General features: G+C 41.4%; 1 protein-coding gene and 1 pseudogene across 4 annotated transcripts; one reads left to right on the plus strand and one right to left on the minus strand.

Moving 5' to 3' along the window:
* The first annotated feature begins 2,366 nt into the window (after nt 1–2,366).
* Nucleotides 2,367–7,407, plus strand: LOC101964286 (protein SDA1 homolog pseudogene; annotated as a pseudogene).
* A 79-nt stretch (nt 7,408–7,486) lies between these two features.
* Pgap4 (post-GPI attachment to proteins GalNAc transferase 4) lies at nt 7,487–19,558 on the minus strand. 4 transcript variants are annotated; one of them, XM_040286109.2, is made up of 3 exons: nt 19,284–19,551; nt 12,059–12,172; nt 7,487–9,305 (listed from the first exon to the last, which is right to left on the minus strand). In XM_040286109.2, exon 3 carries the CDS (start codon nt 9,226–9,228, stop codon nt 8,017–8,019), a length of 1,212 nt encoding a protein of 403 aa, XP_040142043.1. In that variant the 5' UTR covers nt 9,229–9,305; nt 12,059–12,172; nt 19,284–19,551; the 3' UTR covers nt 7,487–8,016. The 4 variants fall into 4 exon arrangements, with proteins under 4 accessions (XP_040142043.1, XP_021582685.1, XP_021582687.1 ...); XM_021727010.3 differs by lacking the exon at nt 12,059–12,172 and adding an exon at nt 17,986–18,124; XM_021727012.3 differs by lacking the exon at nt 12,059–12,172 and having other exon boundaries at nt 19,443–19,558.
* Between the last annotated feature and the right edge of the window lie 480 nt (nt 19,559–20,038).

Genomic DNA, 20,038 nt, shown 5'->3' on the forward strand with positions numbered 1-20,038 from the left:
GTGGTAAAGTGGTGTTGCTTGCATGTCACTCCAGTAACTGAACTGCAAATTCATTGTTCTGAATCATCACTCTGCAATGGATGGGAATCTATGGTTTGGAATGACAGATTTTCCTGGTCTTTTTCCTAGCAATCTACAGAAAAAATACAAAAAAATGAACTTATTCCCCAGAAAGCACTTATATTAACAAGTTGGGAATAAAAACTGATAAAAATCCAGAAGCAAATGATATATTTATCAAAAAGAACCAATTTATCAAAAAGAACAGATGGCCTAAGTACGTGACACACAGGGTAGCTTTAAGGTGTCAGAAAGATGGAAGAGAACAAAGATATCTGGTGAAGCAGTCTCTGCATCTGTCTTGTGAAGCAGTGTCTGCACCTTTCTTGGTGTCTCACACTGTCTTATGTAATATGTCTTCCGTGTATCTTTATAGGACCAGCCTACAGAGAATTCAAAGGACCAAAACTATGGGTAGTCAATGCTCTGGGAAAAGTGATTCATTAACTTGCTAGGATCTGGCTTCCCATTGCATTTAGAATAAAATTCAGACACCTCCAATACCAGGCCTGATGTGATCTGGCCCTGCAAGCTGACTTCACGGCTTACCACCCATTCTCATACTTCAAGTTCTAGCCACACTGTCTTTCTTTCTATTCCTTCGACTTTCTACACTGGTTCTTATAGCAAGGCCTTTGCACGATCTGGAATGTTTTCCCCTTAGCTAAACCTTTCCCTATAATCCAGGTCTGAGTAAATTTTCATCTCCTCTAGAAGACATTGCATCCTACCTAAAGTGGCCCAACCTTTCCCCACTCCCACCACATTGGCCACTTCCTTCACAGCTCTGAACATTACCTGAAATTTTCTTATTTGTTATTTTGATTTTCCCCCTCCACCTCCCCCCACAGATCAGAAGCTCCCTAGGGTCAGGGGTCTTCTGTTTCATTAATGGCTCTGTTGCCAACTCATAGAACAATACTCGAGTACGTGACTAGTAAGCAATGAATGAGTGAGGAAGAGTAAAGGGATCCACAGTGAAAATCTTTAAAAAGAAATAAAGGAGGAAATACTGGAACAAAGAGAAATAGGCCTAGAAAAGAAAACTAGAAAGAAGAACAAAGAGTAAGGTCCAGAAAGTGAGAGTTGGTTCCTGTGTACAACTGAATTAGAACTCTTTTTTACATGCATTCAAGGGAGAAGGGATGTGATGTGTAAAAAAGACCTTTCATAGCTCCACACATGGCTACTTTTCACCTTGTTGTTATTATGGTTTTGTTTTCTGTGTGTGTGTTGGGGGCGGGTCCCTGTCTGTGTGTTTCTGTTCCGGAAAAGCTGGGTTTCCTCTTTGGGGCTGTGGTACCCTTGCCTCTTCCTGCTGTTGCCAGTGGAAATCATCTAGACATGTATACCAACCATGGCAGCTCCACAACTTAGGACTTTAGGCCAAGAGGCTAGAAAGAATGAAGGAATGACTACCATGTTGCACTGTTTATATAGGTGAGGGGTAGGGCGCTCTGGGTGGCCCCAATTTTGTTTTTATCCAGAGAAAGAATCAAATCCTGGCACTGCTGTGGCCAATGACCATGGTTGCTTGTACAATCAGCAGCCTGTACTTTTCAATGGCTACCTGTGCACCCTACCACCGTGTGTAGGTGGGTGGGTGGGTGGTGCACGCTATTTGTGATATCAGAAAAATTTCCCTAGAAAAGGGAATGTCCAAAGTCTTTTCAGAAAGCCCCAGTAGATAGCATGCTTTTATTTTGAATTTCATGTCTATGCAAATACACTCCATCAAGATAAGAAATTTCTTGGGCCTAACTATAATTTAAATTCTGAAAGGCAGGTGAGATTATTATAGGTCTCTACCCTCCTGAACAAAGACCTCTACCTTTGTCCCTTGGTGTGGGAAGGGTACTCAGCTTTCCTCTGCCTCTTGGGACTAAATGGACTTCAGCTTTGGCATAAAGCTTTCAGATGCCTGAAGCAAAAATTCGACTCTAGGAATAAGGGACAAAATGGAGGAGGATCTAGAAATGGGTGGGGGAAATGTCCAAGAATGGTTTGCTAAGATCAACAGTAGAAAACATATTGGCATACAGCTGAAGAAAATAGACAAGGATGACCCGAATCACCCAGAATGGAGTTGTTAGGCAGGGGATATTTACATGCAATGGACAACTGAATTAGAGCAGAAATGTAAACCAGCATGTTGGGCCTGGCTGGCTTAGAGTGCCTCTCTTGACATGGGTCAAAACCTTTCACGAGAAGACCCAATCACTAATGTAACAAACTCTAATGAGTATGTTGTAGATGGTTCAATTGTAAAATCCAGGGGTGAACCAATTACTTGAGGAGGAGGAGGAATGAAGAAGTGGAATCTGAACATTGTAAGAAGCCTTCTAGTCACTCCAATCACTTGGGACGTTGCTGGGACAAATGACAGCTCACTATAACAATAGAACACACAGACTGAGACTAACTTAACAATGGGTTTCTACTATCTTAGCAAACAGACATTATTTAGTCTGGGTTATTATCAGATTTTATAAGAGACTGTGAGCACAATAATGTGGTTAAAGAAAAGCACATGCACAGGAGAACAGGCAGGAGCTGGGAGTGACTGGCTGCTGGATGCTGTGTGAACCTTTTTAAAACTGCTGCCGGGAAAGCCAATCTACAGCCAATGTGTCCAGCAAAAACAACAGGGTGCCCAATGATCTGCCGCAGTCACAGAATCAGATGAGGTGGGACCCGCTGGCCTACATGGAGGAGTTTCTCCAGTAGTATAATCACTACAAATCCAATGTGGAGATTTTCATTTTACAGCCAAATAAACCCAGCAGAGTTGGAGCTGGTGACATTTGTGGCACAGACTGGTCACTGCTACCCAGGACATCTAAGTAACTTTCCTCAGGAGCTAAAAGATCTTCTCTCTTACAGTCATTACAGCCTTGGATCCAGATTTTTGAATGACATTTTGCAAAGCTTTGATCTGGCTGAGAAATAAGAATCTCATCAATCCATCAAGTTTACTAGAGCTCTTCTTTTAACTTCTGCGTTGCCATGATAAGCTTCTGCAAAAGGCTTTATACACACATTTGTAACTGATATCAAGAATATAAATGCATGGACTGGGATTGTGGCTCAGTGGCAGAGCACTTGGCTCATGCAGGTGAGGCACTGGGTTCAATCCTCAGCACCACATAAAAAAAGTAAATTAATAAAAGAAACGTATTGTGTCATCTATAACTAAAATTAAAAAAAATTAAAAGCATACAAATGCAAAACACAATAAAGTGAATATAGTTTTGCAGAATTTTATGTATGCCATGTTAAGAGACAGCAATGCAACTGCAGCCAAGATATCTTTGGATGTGATGATAGAACTCTACAGAAGGAACATCTGGAATGATGCCCAAACTGTTAAATGTTATCACAACTACATGCTTCTCTCAGATCACCAAGATACTAGTTGCTGCTTTGACATTCTTCCTTGGGAAAGATGAAGACAAGAAATAGGACAGTGACTCAGAATCTGAGGATGAAGGCCCTAAAACAGCAAGAGAACTGCTAGTGCAGTATGCCACAGGGAAGAAGAGCTCCAAGAACAAGAAAAGGTTGGAAAAGACAATGAAAATACTCAAGAAACAAAAGAGGAAGAAAAAAAACTCCAGAGGTGTTTAACTTTTCAGCTGTTCACTTGATTCATGATCCCCAAGATTTTGCAGAAAAACTACCAAAGCATCTGGAGAGCTCTAAGGAAAGGTTTGAAGTGAAGATGATGCTCATGATTCCTCCTCATCTCTAGACTGGTGGGAATTCACGAGCTTTTTCTCTTCAACTTTCAGCCCTTCTGGCAAAGGTTTCAACAGCCCCACTAGAGAGAAGTAACAAAGATCCCTGCTACCCAAGCCTCTCATCACCTAGTACCCCCAGAGATTGCTCAATCATTGCTCATGACTATGGCCAACAATTTTGTTACTGACAAGAACTCTGGGGAAGTCATGACAGTAGGAATCAGTGCTATGGAGATAACAGCTTGGTGTCCTGTAGCCATGACTGAAGAACTTCTCCAAGACCTGGACATAAGACACACAAAGATAAGAATGTAATGATGTCTGCTAGAACTCTGATTCAGCTCTTTCAGACACTGAACCCTCAGATGTTGCAGAAGAAATTGCAGGGTAAACCTAGAGAAACCTCTGTTGAAGCAAGAGTACAAGAATATGGTGAATTGGATGCTAAAGATTTCATTCCAGGAACTGAGCTTCGAGAAATTGAGAAAGAAGAGAAAACTGAAAGTGATGAAGATGGATGGGAAAGTACCAGTGAGGAGGAGGATGCTGATGGTGAATGAGTTGATGTGCACCACTTTTCTGATGAAGAGCAAGAAATTTCCAAGAAGCTGAACAGCATGCCCATCAAGAAAGTTGCAGCCGTCAGCACTAGTCGAGTTTTAACTCAGGAAAACTTTCAGAAAATCTGCATGGCCCAAATAAGGAAAAAACTTGATGCTGCCCCTGGGAAAACCCCCCAAAAGAAAATACATTGAAATAGACAGTGATGAGGAACCCAGAGGTGAATTACTTTCTCTTTGGGACATTGAACATCTTTATAAAAAGCCAAAGTCTGACAAGGAGACAAGATTAGCAACTGCTATGGCTGGAAAGACAGACCAAAAGGAATTTATGAGGGAGAAAAACAAAATGAATCCACAAATAAAAAGCAGAAGAACTTTATAATGAGGCGTACAGCCAGAATGTCTGTCAGAAAAAAAGCAGCTGTGCTGTGAGATGAACTTTTGAAAAAGAAGAAAATAATAAAGTAACTTCCAAGCAAGTATTCCATTAAAGAGAATGCCCAGTTTGTGTCATTACTATGAAAATTAGCGAATCAAGAACGTGTGCTTACAAAAAAATCCAGAAGCACTATACTGTCACAAGCATGGTAAACTTGGTAGCAGTTTGGGGTTTTTAACTTGGAGATGGGTCATGTGGGGATGTTTAAAATCTAAATAGTAGTGATATTATAAAATCACTTTCATTTAAACATTCATGTGAAGAAAAGTATTGAGTGCCTAATAAATGTCATCCTATATATAAAATTGAATGAGCCACAGCCCCTTCACTCAAGGCATTCACAATTAGTGGGGGGAAGGGAGGCAGGTGTTTATATGTGCGTTCACAGTGCATTGTAACACAGTGCACCTATCTTGCAGAGATAGGTTCATATTTCCATGGGGTCACTAAGGCCTTATGGACTAACCCTGCAAGGATGGGAGTTATATATTCTCTTAAAACAAAACAGGATAATGTTACAAGAGGTTCTTATAAATAAACTTACCTGCTGAAAACAGGTGCCTGCTATATAGACTTTGGGTAGACAATTTAGCTCTTTTTAAAAAATATTTTATTTGTTATTGATGGACCTTTATTTATCTATTTTTTTTATATGTGGTGCTGAGAATTGGACCCAGTGCCTCACACATGCTAGGCAAGTGCTCTACCACTGAGCCACAACCCCAGCCCCAATTTAGCTCTTTTAGTCTATCCAGATTTCAATATATTTTCTTCATGCTCCAGAAAAGATTTTTTTCTTCAGGCCTCATTTTAAAAAATTGCCTTAAGTATCAACAGTAATTTGAAATGTCTTTGGCTCATCATTTGATCCGTCTGCTCTTCACTTTGGTTTCCTCAGCCTCCTTGGACTCTTATTTTCAACTCATTGTTTGCCATGTTCTCAATAAAGGTTTCTAATATTAAAAAAATATATAAGAAGGAGAAGAAGAGAAGGAAGAGGGAGGGATGAGGAGGAGGAAAAGAAGAGAAAGATAAAGTACACAGGCTTAAAGTCAGAAGTCCTGTTTCTCTACTGGCTCTGCTGCTGTTTATTTGTATGAAGCTTTTAAACATCTCTGGATCTCAGTTTTTTCCTCTGTAGAGCGTGGGAAATCAATCCCTACATTTTCCTTCAGTGTTCTTAAGCAGATCAAGACAGAAGCTTAGTATGGAAATTTAAAAACAAGTGGAAGATGTGGCATTGAAACATTGCTGGAACTTCCTCAATCCTCCATTCTTAATAGGGACTTGCTGGCCACTAGTTAAGTATTTTCAAAGGACATGTATTTGTAACTTTAAAAAATTTATTCTCTTAGTCATCGATGGATTTTATTTATTTCTATGCAGTGCTAAGAATCGAACCCAGTGCCTCATACATATTAGGCAAATGCTCTATCACTGAGTCACAATCCTAACCCACATTTGTAATTTTTGAGAAAAGTAGTTTTCAGATGCTAGTCTGGGGATAGGTTCAACAGGAATCTCAGGGCATTTCCAGTTTGAATGAACAGTTCTGACTTAGGCTTAGTCAGAGGTGGGACTGCTAGAAAGCTGAGCTGCATAAATCTTTAGAAGCCACAGTGAAAAGTCAGCCTCTCTTCTAAATGTTTGGTATGAACCAGATGCTCTGAAGGTTTCAGCCCCATGCCCTATGTCACACTTTAAATATCATCACTAGCACCTTCATCCAAAACACACTTGAGTTTTATGTGCTTGTGTAAAACTACCAAACTTCATACGCTTTGGTATCCTTTAAAAGCTAATTTGTGAGATAATGCAAGAATGTTCAGAGGTGAAATGATTAGATTATGAAAGGTGTAACCTAATCAGTGGATTAATCCTGATATGGATTAACTGTAACCAGTAAGGTGTGGCTAAAGGAGGTATGTTACAGGCCAGGGGAAAGGGCATGCCTTTGGGTATGTATTTTGTCCCTGGTGAGCCAAGCTCACTCTCTGCTTTCTGTTACCATGTGCTGAATTGCTTTCTTCCACCATGCCCTTCCACCTCACATTGAGCCCAGAACCATGACGTCAGTGCCGTTTATGGACTAAGACCTCTGAAACCATGAGCCCAAATAAATTCTTCTTCCTCTACATTTTTTTTTTTCCTTGTCAGGCCATTTGGTCACAGCAATGAAAAGCTGACTAAAACAGCTTACTACAACAGTGAAAAAATGGCTGCCACGTGTCCTCCATGGGCTAAGCATTTGCTTATGTTTCATATCCATTTTGCTATTTAATCTTCAAGTATACTTTAAAAGGTAGGTCCTACTGTCCTCACTTTACATGTGAAGAAAAGGAGACCCAGAGGGGCCAGATGACTTGCCCAAGGGCTTGGAAGAGATAAGATCCATGCCTTCTCTTTTACAACACCAAATGCCAGAAGAAAAAGAACTGTGGTTGAACTGTTAGGCAGCAAAGTTAGGGAAAAGGATTGCTACTTGGACAAGAGTTCACCCTACTGAAATGTCCAATTGCCAAAGAATATGACAAAAAAATCAATATTAAGTTACTACTGAACAGAAGCAAGTAGACTTTGATGATTCAGAAAGCTCCTCCAGATCTGACTGTGACTAATAATATCAATTATCAATGTGCTACCCGTAGAAAATGCCAAATCATCTGCCTACAAAATGCCAGGCATTGTCCATCTTTTAACAGTTTTTATTACATCAGGTCAAGGAAACAAATGGAATATATCAACATGGTCCTGCCTCTTTAGGCTTACATTCTAAACATACATCCATTCTTGTAACCGATGAGAAAGATTCATCAGAAAGATCTCATCTTTCACCAGAATCTATCCTTAAAATCCTAAAACAATTGTGCACAAGATTTTTGGCAGTCACAAGCTCTATCACAAAGAAGAGCTTACAAACAACAGGAGAATATAACTGGTATTTAAATGTACCCTCAGTGGGTGGGACCGACTGCATGAGGCAGTGTGGCTGTGTGGAGGGAGACAGGGCCAGACCTGTGGCAAACCGCTGCTCCTGCTAGGGGCTACCAAAGCCAAAGCTCTTGACCTGTATGCGTCCCTCAGCTGGTCCCAGTGCCTTTACTCCTAGCAACATTAAACAATGAAATATTTGCAAGCAACCGTGTTTCAAGAAAGAACTCAATATTTAAATCTCCAGGAAGTGGCCAATTTCAGAAAGGCGTTTCTTGGCACCCTAGAGCAGACTGGGATGAAAGTTGTACCGGAGGCTGGAGAAGAGCCCAATGTGTTTCACCAGGTTGGGCTCCACCACATAGGCCCGCTCTCCCTTGGCCCTCAACAGTGAGTACAGTGCCATGTCCTTGCCAAAGCCCTTGTGGCAGTACACCTGGGACAGGTAGGTGAGGGTCCGGCGGGCTGCAGGGGCAGGGAAGAGCATGGCTGGGGTGCAACACTGAGAGGCAGGAACCACACTGTACAAGGAAGGACTCAGGCGCCGCAGTTCCAGGAAATAGTGCCGGCCCACGAGTTCAACCAGCCCCATGCTATACAAGGAGAAGAAGAGCATGACAGGCCAGCTAAAGCCCGGACGGCTGGCAAACCTCATGTATATCCAGGTGAGCAAAGGCCCTAGCAGCATGCCCACGCCGACCCACTCCAGGATCCGCATGGGCTCTGGGTTGATGTAGTTCTGAAGCCTCTCGGGATGATACAGCTTTAGATACAGGGCATCTTGGAGATGTGGCTCGGAGAAGCGAGCCCGTAGCAAATGCTCCAAGACTGGGAAGATCTGCTCCTCCGGAACAGCATCATCTTCTACCATCAGGACGTAGTCTGGGTTGTAGGTCTGCAGTGATGATTCCAGACAATAGACATAGTCCTGTTTCTCTTTCTCAAAGGAGTTGGTCGAAGGGTCGTCACCGTAATCATCCTCAGTGCCCTCATAGCGGTTGGCCACAGGGACATACTTGGAGAGCAGCTTGGCATCAAAATGGCTCACGCTACGCTCCACATTGCACAGGAAGAGCTGGTGCCCCTCGCACTGCGGGCCACACTGCTGCAGCAGCCGGTGGAACTGGGATACCACCTGCAGGACATAGTGGAAGCCTGGCTGCCTGTCCACAGTGATGATGGTGATCACCAGCCAGGGCCGAGGAGTGGCCTGCCAGACAATGGGCACTGAGCCGTTGGCAGAAGGCAGCTCCTCAAAGTAATGAAGGGCAGCCTCCCCTTCCTTCAAACTTTGCTGCAGGAACTCTTGGCTCATTTGGTTCAGATGCCAATTGCGTAGATAGAAGTAAGAGTGCAGAAGTCGGTGACAGGCCAAGGGGGCCAGCAGGCCGAATGTCACCACTGTTAGGATGAAAAGCTGGACAGCAGTGCTGCCCCAGGAGAGTCGCCGCAGCCTCCGGAGGAGCATGGCAGCTGAAGAGGTTGATGTGCTCATGAGGTCAACTTTTGGTCATGTCTGATCCCAAGAACAAAGCATTCTGGAACTCAGGCCAGAAACAAAGCAAGTCAAACCTAAGGAAAAAAAAAAAAAACAGAAAGTGGTAAAAATAACCAAAAAAAAAAAAAAAAAAATCTGAGGACTGAATTTGATATGAGCATATATCAAGTCAGAAGTTCTAGCTGGAGGCTGTATAACTACTAGAGACTTTATATTCTGTAGTGAACTGATCTTTAGTTGTACCTGTTAGTGATCTCTGGAATACCATCTTATTTCTATAAGCATCAAGGTGAAGTAAGTTCAACCAAGTCCTCATGCCTACAGATGCTTAGTTAGGTTTACGGTGCCAGAAAATCACCAGTTAGACTGATAAAATCATTGTGTCAATTGATTCTCCAACTATATAGACATGGGTTCTTAAAACATACGTCAAAAAACTAGGGTTGGTCTAGAGGAAATACACACAGTTAGAACAAGTTTCAGCATAAGTGTGCAGTAAATACTTGTTCACTGCCTGTGCACAGTAATTTCTGAAAACTCTTTTGTCTTTCCTGCATATTCCAAACAAGAAAAATAATACTTCTGGGATTCCCTGCACTGTCTGTGTTAATTTAATATCATATTGTATTCATTTTTCTCTAACCTCAGGTACTCATATTTCAAATTGCATATTCATTTAGTCCTGATTTTTCTCTTGTTTTATTTTTATAGAAGTATCATGGGAACCAGTGAGAGCATGAATTGTGGGCATATTGAAAATGCCACTAAAATACGCCTGTTTTCAAATTAAAGTAATATTTTGGGAGAAAATAGGCCTAATGTTCTGATGGAAAACATATTTGCACCAAACAATAGAAACAGAAAGACAAAGCTAGTAGAAAACCAGTAACGTCAATGCAAATCTAAATGATTTCTACAGTAGCAAATGTAAACCTCTTGCCTCAGAAGCATGATAACATTTGTACACATTTGGAAGAAAATGGCCAGTTTGAGTTTTTGTGAAAGAAAGGTTGTCCAGGCCCCACACAAGGTTGTAATGGTAGTCCACTTCACATCCATGTTCTCTCCTTCTTGGGTACAAACCTCACTTCCTACCCTGTCTCCTCCCTGGGAAGGTCATGTGACTAGGGTTTGCCAGTAAATGTGAGCAAGTTTACAGTTGTAACTTCTGGCACAGGGGATACAGAGTTGTGTGCTCTCTCCACTTCTCTTTTCCACTCTGTCAGCTACAAATAAAGGAGGATGGAGCCACCAATAGCAAAGAGCCTGTCCTTGAATGATTGCATGAAACAGCTCCCAAAGATCACCTCCCAACCTAGAGTGGTCTGTGCTGTGAGCAATACCTAAACCATTGTGTCTAGCCACAAATGCTTTTTGGATTTGTTTATTATAGCAGTTAGCCTGGCTACCCCTCTACAGTTGTGTAGAATATCAAATCTCTCTGTACAGTTTGATGAAATAATAATTTGAGGAAGTAAAAAGATAAATCTAGTGAAATTTCAGTGATGGAAGCAGATTATGCTGGGTCACCCGAGGTGAGACAGACTATCCTAGTACTAATAAGAGACCTAGATAGTACTAAAGAGCAAAATTATTATCAAGAAGAGGGCAGAATATTAGGTAACCCCAAGTTGGCTCATTTGTGAACTTCTAAGATAGTGTGAACCATTTGTTTCTGCCTCTGATTTTCTCTGTTCTCGCATGGGATTCCACATCCACATGGCCTCACCAGTTCCATATCATACTTAGTGGATGCAAATACTGGAATAGGCTAAGCTTATGCTCCTGGCATAATAGCCCTGGGAGTAGGGGCATTCAGGTGGTTTCCTGCTCAAACTTCTGTCCTTGCCCTTGCCCTATATTACTCAAGGAAGCTGGACCCATACAGGAGAGGAAACTAAACAAAGTCAACAAGATAAGGCAGGAAGCTTGGAAAATGGCAAGTGTTATGGGCCAGGCTATCTCGGCAATGACCAAACAGACTCCATTTTACCCCGAGACTCCATGTTACATAAGAAATGCTTCTCCCGTGGCAACACTTCGCCTCTGTACCTATCAATAGTTGCTTAGCATAGCATGTTTGGGAACACAAAATGGCAATTTTTACACAATATAAATTTGTTCTCTCTGATTCTCATTTTTCTTGGGCAATGTACCCTGTCAGAGATTGATTGTCTAGACATTAGTAACCATTCTCTAACTTGAACTCAACTAGGGTCATTTTGACCTACTTCCCTTCTGCTTGCCTGCTGCTATGCCAACCTGGGAAGTCCTGTGGGAAATGCCATTATACCCATTGCATTGTTTCGCTAACTGTTCAATTCAGATTCTGTACCCCTCCTTGCTTGCAGGTATGTCAACCTAGATGTGGTTTTTGCCTTTTAAAGACCCTGAAATGCCCAGGCTTGGGGCTGTTCCTTGAAGAGACGGTTATGGGTCCTGTGGGGAGCAGTTGCCAGCTGGTTGGCTAAATAAAGACTTTTCAATTCAGACAAAATGGATTTGGTACATTTTCTGAGCAGTACTCCCCATAACACAAGCACACAGTAAGTGGTATCACTTACTATGATATGGCAGATGGGACGCAAATGGGAGCACTGAGATTAGACAAAAAGAGAACCTTTTAAACCCAAGTGATTTTCTTTCCTAAGGACAATAAAATCATTAATATCTCAAAAAGTTCCTTAACAAATAAGGCTGCAAGTCTGCAAGATTGTCATCAATGTTCTACTGACAACAAGGGAAGGTGAAGGATTCAGTTGAGTCTCTGCCTGCAGTGATCAGCTCTTGCTGGGGTGATGAATGGCCCCAGATCTTCATAACTTACAATAACATCATGCACTTCTTGTACACAATCTTTGGATAGCTGTGGCCCAGATGGACTCAGGTACAGAATGTAGGTTGCAAGCAGATCATCTGTTGTACCTCCTTTCAGATCAACCTGCAGAGGCAATAGTTACCTGGGAAGTGATCTTATGTTGGATAGAAGCTGCACAAGAGGCTGAGTCAAAACATGCAGGTACAGTTACATGCTGTGTAGGTGTGCTGCAGATCAAGCCCATTCACCACCCACTGGCCAAAGCCAAGGGGCAAGGCAATTCACTCCTCCCACAGAGCTAGGGATGGAGGTCCTGAATATTCAATAGAAAGGAAAAGCAGCAGGCCAACTGTTAGATCCTCAGAAGAAAATAAAGAATCAATCAATCTATCTACAGAAATTTCTAGAATGCTGACAAGGCATAAGACCCAGGTCTTCCATTATTCTACACTTTATGAGTCAGGGCAGGCTTCTGTAATGATTTCCAAATCCCAGTGGTTTATAAGAACTAAGGTTTTCGTTTTATATTCAATGTGACAAGGAAAAACAGTTTAGTATATTTTATTATAAATATGCTACAGGAAAAAAAAATCAAGAAACCATGATAATATGCATTTCTTCTCTTATTGCTAAGTTTTAAATAAATAGATTCTTAATTACTCAGTAAGTTTTTTTAGGTGTATATACCATGAAAAACAAGAGAACAACTCCCATTTTAGAAGCAAACTGTGTAATAAGATTTATCTATTCATATTGATATAAAAACAAAGGGGAAATATTCTGGTTTTCAATTTCTACAATCTCCAAATAATATATTGGTTTTTCTTTTCTTTATCCCCTCCCCCCTTTTTTATAACTAAGGTTTACTCCTTGATCTTATTATTTGTCTGTATAGGTCAATTGTGCCTCTGTTCCATATTGTCCACACTCCAGCACCCAGGCAGGTGACACTGCCTCATTTTTGAACACTATTTTGTGGCTGAGAGAAAAGAGGCATAGTGAACCACAACCTGGCTCTCAAGCTACTGTTCAAAAGTGACATCATCATTTCCACCTATATTTCACTAACCAGATCAAGCTATATAATAACTTGAGTTCAGCAGAGCAAGATATGGAATTTTCCTGCAGGAAGAGGGTACCAAAAGCCTGAAGTCAGAAAGATTGAAGAAATACACTTCTCCTTTGAAGCACAATGCAATCTAGCAAACCTACCTTGGGCCACAGGAGCAGAGCTGATGCTTTTTCCTAGAATTCTAGAGTCACTTGTCCACAATGTCACCTGCTCAGGCCCACACTCCAGCAACAATGTGAAAGACTGGTACCTGTGAGTTGACCTGGTAACAATCATTATACCCTCAATTCAATGGAACAATATTTACCGAGTTCTTATCTATGCTTTGCAAGTGAACCTTGAAACCCAACCACTCCCCAAACTGGATTCTGCCTGTTACCATGTCTAGGTATAAGACTCAGGAAAGAAAGCAAAGGAGAAAGGCACTAATAAATATGAACTAGGGTTTGAATGAATAAATGGAATGTCAATGACAGGTTTTGGCACAGATTCTGAACATTAAACTCAAGGTATGGGAGCAGAACACAGGCTAGACATCAGGAGACAAGCACTTGAGGACTGGCCATATTTCCCAACTCCACTCTTCTTTCTGAATGACACCATTGCTCTCCCAGGTACCTGGGTCCAGGTTCTGACCTCTCCCTTCCATTCAGTCACTTCCCAGTGCCACCTCCCTGGTCTCTCTTAATATGCCTCTCTTTTCTCCTCCCCTGTCCATTATCATGCCTTCCTCACGGTACCCCCTGGTCATCCTCATCACTTCTAGGCCAGTTGATTGCAACAGACTCCTGAGTGGACTCCTGACCTCTAGCATGAATGACAGATTCAAAATTAAAAGATCTGGGTCCAATTCTGGCCCCAACACTCATTAATTAGATTCATTTATAGGAATAAGTCATTCCTCTCCCTAGTCCTGTTTTGTCTCTTTGCAAAACAGAAAAATTGAAAATTATCTAATTTTATTTAGGCTTTGTTTAGCTGAAAAGACAATGGCTACAAATGCTCTTTATCAGGCATGAAACACTGTGTAAATGATGGTAATATTTTACATTACCAGCATCCACCTCATCCTTTGAAGCACAGGTCAAAACACAGTACTATCACAGTACATGATTCTCCAATGATTATGGAATAAAGTCTGAAGTCTTTGCCAAGATTCTTCACAAGCCAGTTCTATCTTTCCAGCTTCATTCCTTCTCCAGAAAATGCTAACACGATTGTCAAAATCAGATCAAAAGGTGACTCTTCCAAAAGCTAAGGATAATTTCCCCTAGCCAGAAATAAGCTCTTTTTCTTACACATACTAAGGACCTTTCTATGCTTCCCCCATGGCATTCAATTGTTACTTCCTATTTTAGAATGTACTATTGTTGAAATATTGAGATTCCAAGAACACTCCCCACCAATACCAAAACCTGAAAGTGCTCAGGGCCCTTACTTAAAAAGCATAGTATTTGCATTTAACCTATTGCATATCCTCCTGTACACTTCAAATCATTTATCATTTGTATAAGCTGAGCATGGTGGCACACACCTGTAACCTCAGTGCCTTGGGAGGCTGGGGCAAAAGGATGGCAAGTTCAAAGCCAGCCTCAGAAACTTAGTGAGGCCCTAAGCAACTCAGCAAGACCCTGTCTCAAAATAAAACATAAAAAAGGGCTGGGAATGTGCCTCAGTGGTTGAGTGTTCCTGAGTTCAATCCCTGGTACCAATAATAGTAAAAATACTTATATAATACCTAATACAACATAATACCTTACATACCATGTAAATGGTATATAAGTCATAGTTGTACTATATTATCTAGGGAATGACAAGAAAAATAAATCTGTACATATTCAGTACAGATGCAATTCTTTTTTTTTTAATTATTTCTGATTCACAATTGATTGAATCCACAGATGTGGACCCTGAGATACAGAGGGCTGATTGCACATATTTATAGCTACCACTTATTAATTCCCTACAACATATCCCAGGGTTGTGCTAGACTCTTGAATCTACTTTTTCTAAGACATCAACTTTCAACTAGCAATGCAATTAATCCTATTTAGATGAGAACAAAAATAGATGCTAGGAAATCAAAAGCAGGAAATTCAAATACAGGACTAATTTAAAGCTCGTGTGTTATCCATGATGCCTACTGCCTCCAATGCTTTATTTATGGTCCTTGAATTTTTTATGCCCCAGTTGGACTTCTAAATCCCTTTTTAGTGGATTCAGTCTGATATATCTTTGAAATCCCTCACAGACCCAGTGTAGTAGTTTATATACAGAAAAATTAATGACTGTTGAGTAAATAAAAGGCCATGTGAAAATTTTGACCTCTATGGGCCTCGGGTTCTCAGCTGAGAGTATTAAATTGAGAGTATGAAAAAGCCTGATCACATAATGTGCAGAGACCAACTTACTAGTAAACACTGATGAGCAATTACATGCCAGGTGCTACTCTTAGCAACTCATTGACCTCAGAAAAAGACTATGAGAAGTCATCAAGCCCATTTTATAGCTGAAAAAGATAAGACACAATTAACTTGTACCCGAGGTTAACAAAGCTTTTAAGTTTGGAACCCAGTCAGACTGATTCTAAAACCTATGTACTCAACCAATATTTACTACAGCCTCTGCACAGATTGGAAGCACAAAAAAATCAGCTGAAAAACAAAAATGGCAAAGAATTTTAGAATGTGGTAGGTAATAGAATTAACATATACAAATAATATGCAACATTTATATATACATTATCACTCTGATTATATATTTACATCATACACATATATATGTGTAAATATATTTAAATGCTTTCATCTGATCAATAAAAATTAATTAATGGAATATAAGGTGTCAATCAAAAATAAAAACCCAATACCTAGGAATAAATTTAAGAAATATAAGAATATACACACATACTACAAATTCTACTAAAAGACATTTAAAATGTCATTAATAAATGGAGAAAAATAATATTTTACCAAAGACTAGTAATAGAAAGAGGTACCTTTGTCCAAATTAATATCTATATTGGATATATATTGGATATATATATATATAACATAATCTAATTATAATTCAATTAAAGAGGGAATGGTACAGTTCAATAAATGGGCATTTGCCTATAAAATGGTACAATCTTCAGAGGTAACGTTGGGGCAGTATTTATAAAAGTGTTATATGTGCATCATTTTTACATAGCATTTCTACTTCTAAGGATATTCCTGACAGAAATGTCAACACATAGTACCAAAAAACAGACAAAGAATTTTCACTTAAGTTTTGTTTAACAAAGGAGGAGGAGAGGAATGAAGGGAGGAAGGAAGGAAAGATGAAAGGAAAAAAGGAAGAAGAGAAAGAAGATAGCAAGGAAGGTAGAAAAGAACTAACTGCAGGCAAACAAAATGTCTAAGAATGGGAAAATAGATTTTTAGATAATCACACAGAGTAGCCAAGAAGATGTTAAAAAGGCTGGGAGGGGGGTTAAATATGCTACAATAAAAGAAGTGCTAGCTAGGTCTCCACTATGGAATGAATTTCTGTGTCTCTACAAAATTCATATGTTAAAACACTATATAATCTCCAATGTGATGGTATACCAAGATTCAGATCAGATCTTTGGAAGGTAATTAGGTCCTGAGCTCTCAAGATAAGTTTAATGCCCTTATAGTAAGAGATAGTAGAAGGCTTGATTCCCTGCTCTGCTCTACCTCATGTTAGAAGGACAGAATAAGAATCCTGCCCTGAAGTCTGTAACCAGGAAGAGGGCACCCTGATCTGAAAATGTCCAGCCTCCAGAACTGTGAGAAATAAATATTTCTGTTGTTGAAGATATCTGGACTGTGGTACTCTGTTAGAGCAGCCCAAATAGACTAGGACAGTTTTAAGAGAAAATGCAAACTATGTCAAGGCAACTGTAGAAAAATGTACATACTATGGACCACTTTACTTTTATAATGTAGAGTACCATTTGGTGAAGGAGAGATGAAGGGTATGGGAGATGGAGGTTTTCTGTTTTGCTTTCCACACTTCTGCAATGAGCATATATTACTTTTATGATTATTACTAGACATTTAATTCACTAACATTTGAGTCTTGTGTCAGACACTGGGATGATGAACATGAAAGCCAGAGAGCCTAAATCTGTATTTTTAGCCATAAATGAAATTGGTACAGTTATATTAAATGACTGTATATTTGCATCTGTTTATAGACGTTTGCATTTGTTCGTAGACATTTGCATCTATTTATCTGTGTATTTTGGTGCCAGAGCCATGCTATTTTAATTACTGAAGCTTTAAAATAGGTTTTAATACCTGATTAGCAGATTCACTTTCCTGACCTAGCATTCATTCTCCTGGCTTAAAAAATATATATATATTTTTGAGATACACTTTACATACACCAAAATATGCCATTTAATTATATAATCCAATGACACTTATCAAATTTATACACCCATGTAATCACCATCACAATTTAAAAATTGATGGAAGTATTTTAAAGATAATCTGGAATCAGAACTCCTAAAATTTAACAGGAAATGCTTAATTTGGTGCAACATATATGACAGATAATTACTACTTTAATGTGTAATACATAAAAAATGCTTAAAAGTCAGTAAGAGAATGGGAAATATAACTGTGGCAGACTGCTTGCCTAACATGTGGGAAGCCTTGATTCAATCACCAGTACTGAAAAAAGAAAAGGAAAAAAAAGAAGAAAAGAGAAAGAATTCAACTGAAAAATGGGCAATGGAATTAACAGTCAATTCAACCACAGAAACACAAAAGACTAATGAGCAGAGGAACAATTAATTCCTATGGGTAATCAACAACATCCAAATTAAAAAATTAAAAAAATTAAAAGTAACCTTTTTTGGTCCACGTTACTGATTTAACATTTCAAGTGCATGAAGTAGAGAAAATTTTAAGAAGATATCCATAAAATATTAACAAACTAGAGGGTGCAGTTTTTAATCGTCTCTTTAACATGCTTATTTCTTGAACGTTCTGTAAAAAAAAAAAAAAAAGTTTATCCTTTAAAGAAATTCTAATAATTCTCAAGTTAGGTCTTAGGCACTAACAGTTTTCTCTTCTCACCGCATAAAGTACCTGGTGCATGCCCTCTAGAAAAAGAATTGCCCCTGAAACAACTATTTGCCCTGCCGAGGTTTAGTTTTCTTGAGGAAAACACACACGCATGAACACATACACACACACCTGCAGGATCTGCTAATGGTCCGCATAGTGAGATCATCATTGGAGCCGCCCTGCGGGCGGGCGGGAACAGCATGGGGCGAGCAGGAGATGCCTGGGTCACACCGACCCTGCAGGAGCTTGTGCCCCGAGATACCGTGAGCGCAGTGCGGCACGAGTGACATCGGAGCTTAGCGGCCAGAGGGCAAGAAATGCCCAGAATGTCCTAACTATCGCTCTTGGGAAAAGAATGCGGGCGGGAGACCTGGGTCCAGGATCTAGTGTCTGCCGCTAACCTTGGGCAGTTCCCCTACACTCAGGCCTCAGTTTCCCTTCCCAAAGGCTGTGGCTGACCACTTCCATCGCTTTGCTGGTTTCCTTCTGCTAGTGTTTTCCGCGAGCTGGGAGGGGCCCCTTCCTCGGTCAGACCACCTTCCCCAGGTTCCGGAGCTGCAAGAAAACCCCTAGCTTCAGCAGCGCTCTCGGCGCATCTGGTGGCCGGAGGGGCGGACGCGCGACTAGGCTCCCCTGCCCAGGGGCGGCCATTAGGCGACTGGCCCTTAGGCGCTGCGCCTGGCTGGGCTCGGTAGCGGTCTTGCCCAGGGTGGCACGCGCCCTGCTCGGGTCCTTCGATCTACCCCGCAGCCAGGAGGGCGCGGGCGAGAGGTGAACAAGTATGTTCCTCCCCGCGCTGACGACCGCTGGGCCGCGCGGCGACGCCCTTCATCGGTCCCTGCGGTCCACTGGCAGCAAGCTGCCCGCATCGTGGGCAGGGCCGCAGCGAAGCCAGCGTGCCCTGGGCCCACGGCCGGAATACAGGCTCTTCCACACAGCACCATCCCCCACAGTTTCTCTCCGCGTGCCCTCCGCGGCCATCCCGGATCCTGTCCCCTTACAGTGGCGTGTCTCAGGGATGGGTGCTCCCATCACCGTGCCAAAAGGGCTGGGCAGACCGTGCGCAGCGCTGACCTACCCGGTAGAGGCGGTCAGCTCCATTCCCGGGGCACAACGAGGCCGCCTGTAATGTCGCCAAGGCCGAGTGGCTGGCAGATTCCGGTGGAGGCGCCATCCCCGAACCCCGAGGCCGGAGCAGCCGGAGCTGCGCGCGTTTGATACGCCGCGGAAGCCTCACCTCCTCCCGCAGCGCAGCTCCGGCGCAGGGCTCCCCTCGCTCGGGCAGGCCATGTGACCTGCGAGCTGCGGAGCGACTGCAGCCCCCAAAGCTGGCTTGGGGAAAAAAAAAAAAAAAAAGAACGGCGAAAGGCGCCAACTGATGGGCAGCGAGGGAAAAGCAGGGGTCGTTCCAAGTGCGGCGAACAGGAAGCCATGTGTCCCTTTTGTGAATGGGAATAAAAATCAACATTTTATTTTATCAAATGAGACAGAGATTGCTTCAAATTAGTGAAACGTCTCTCAGTTCTTGTAAACACTTCATTAGAAAGCGGTTACTTTGAATTCTGAATTGTTTTCAATTTTCCAAAATCCTTCTATTTGAAACATATGATCCTGAGAGAACAGTGGAGATATGAGAAAATATGTACATTGCATTAGAACAGCCCCTAAAGCGAAACACAGGAAAAAGATGTGGAATTACCCAAAGTGGGGGAAAAAAATATATGTTGCAAGAAAAGAAACAGTTAGCTATATATTACCCTGCCTTTCCCTTCTTCCCAGAGTTTTCAACACAATTCTATTACCTTTCTCATTGCTCCTAATTTTACGTCAGTT

This window comes from Ictidomys tridecemlineatus, chromosome 4 (genome assembly GCF_052094955.1).
Source record: "Ictidomys tridecemlineatus isolate mIctTri1 chromosome 4, mIctTri1.hap1, whole genome shotgun sequence".
In the NCBI taxonomy this organism is placed as follows: domain Eukaryota; kingdom Metazoa; phylum Chordata; class Mammalia; order Rodentia; family Sciuridae; genus Ictidomys; species Ictidomys tridecemlineatus.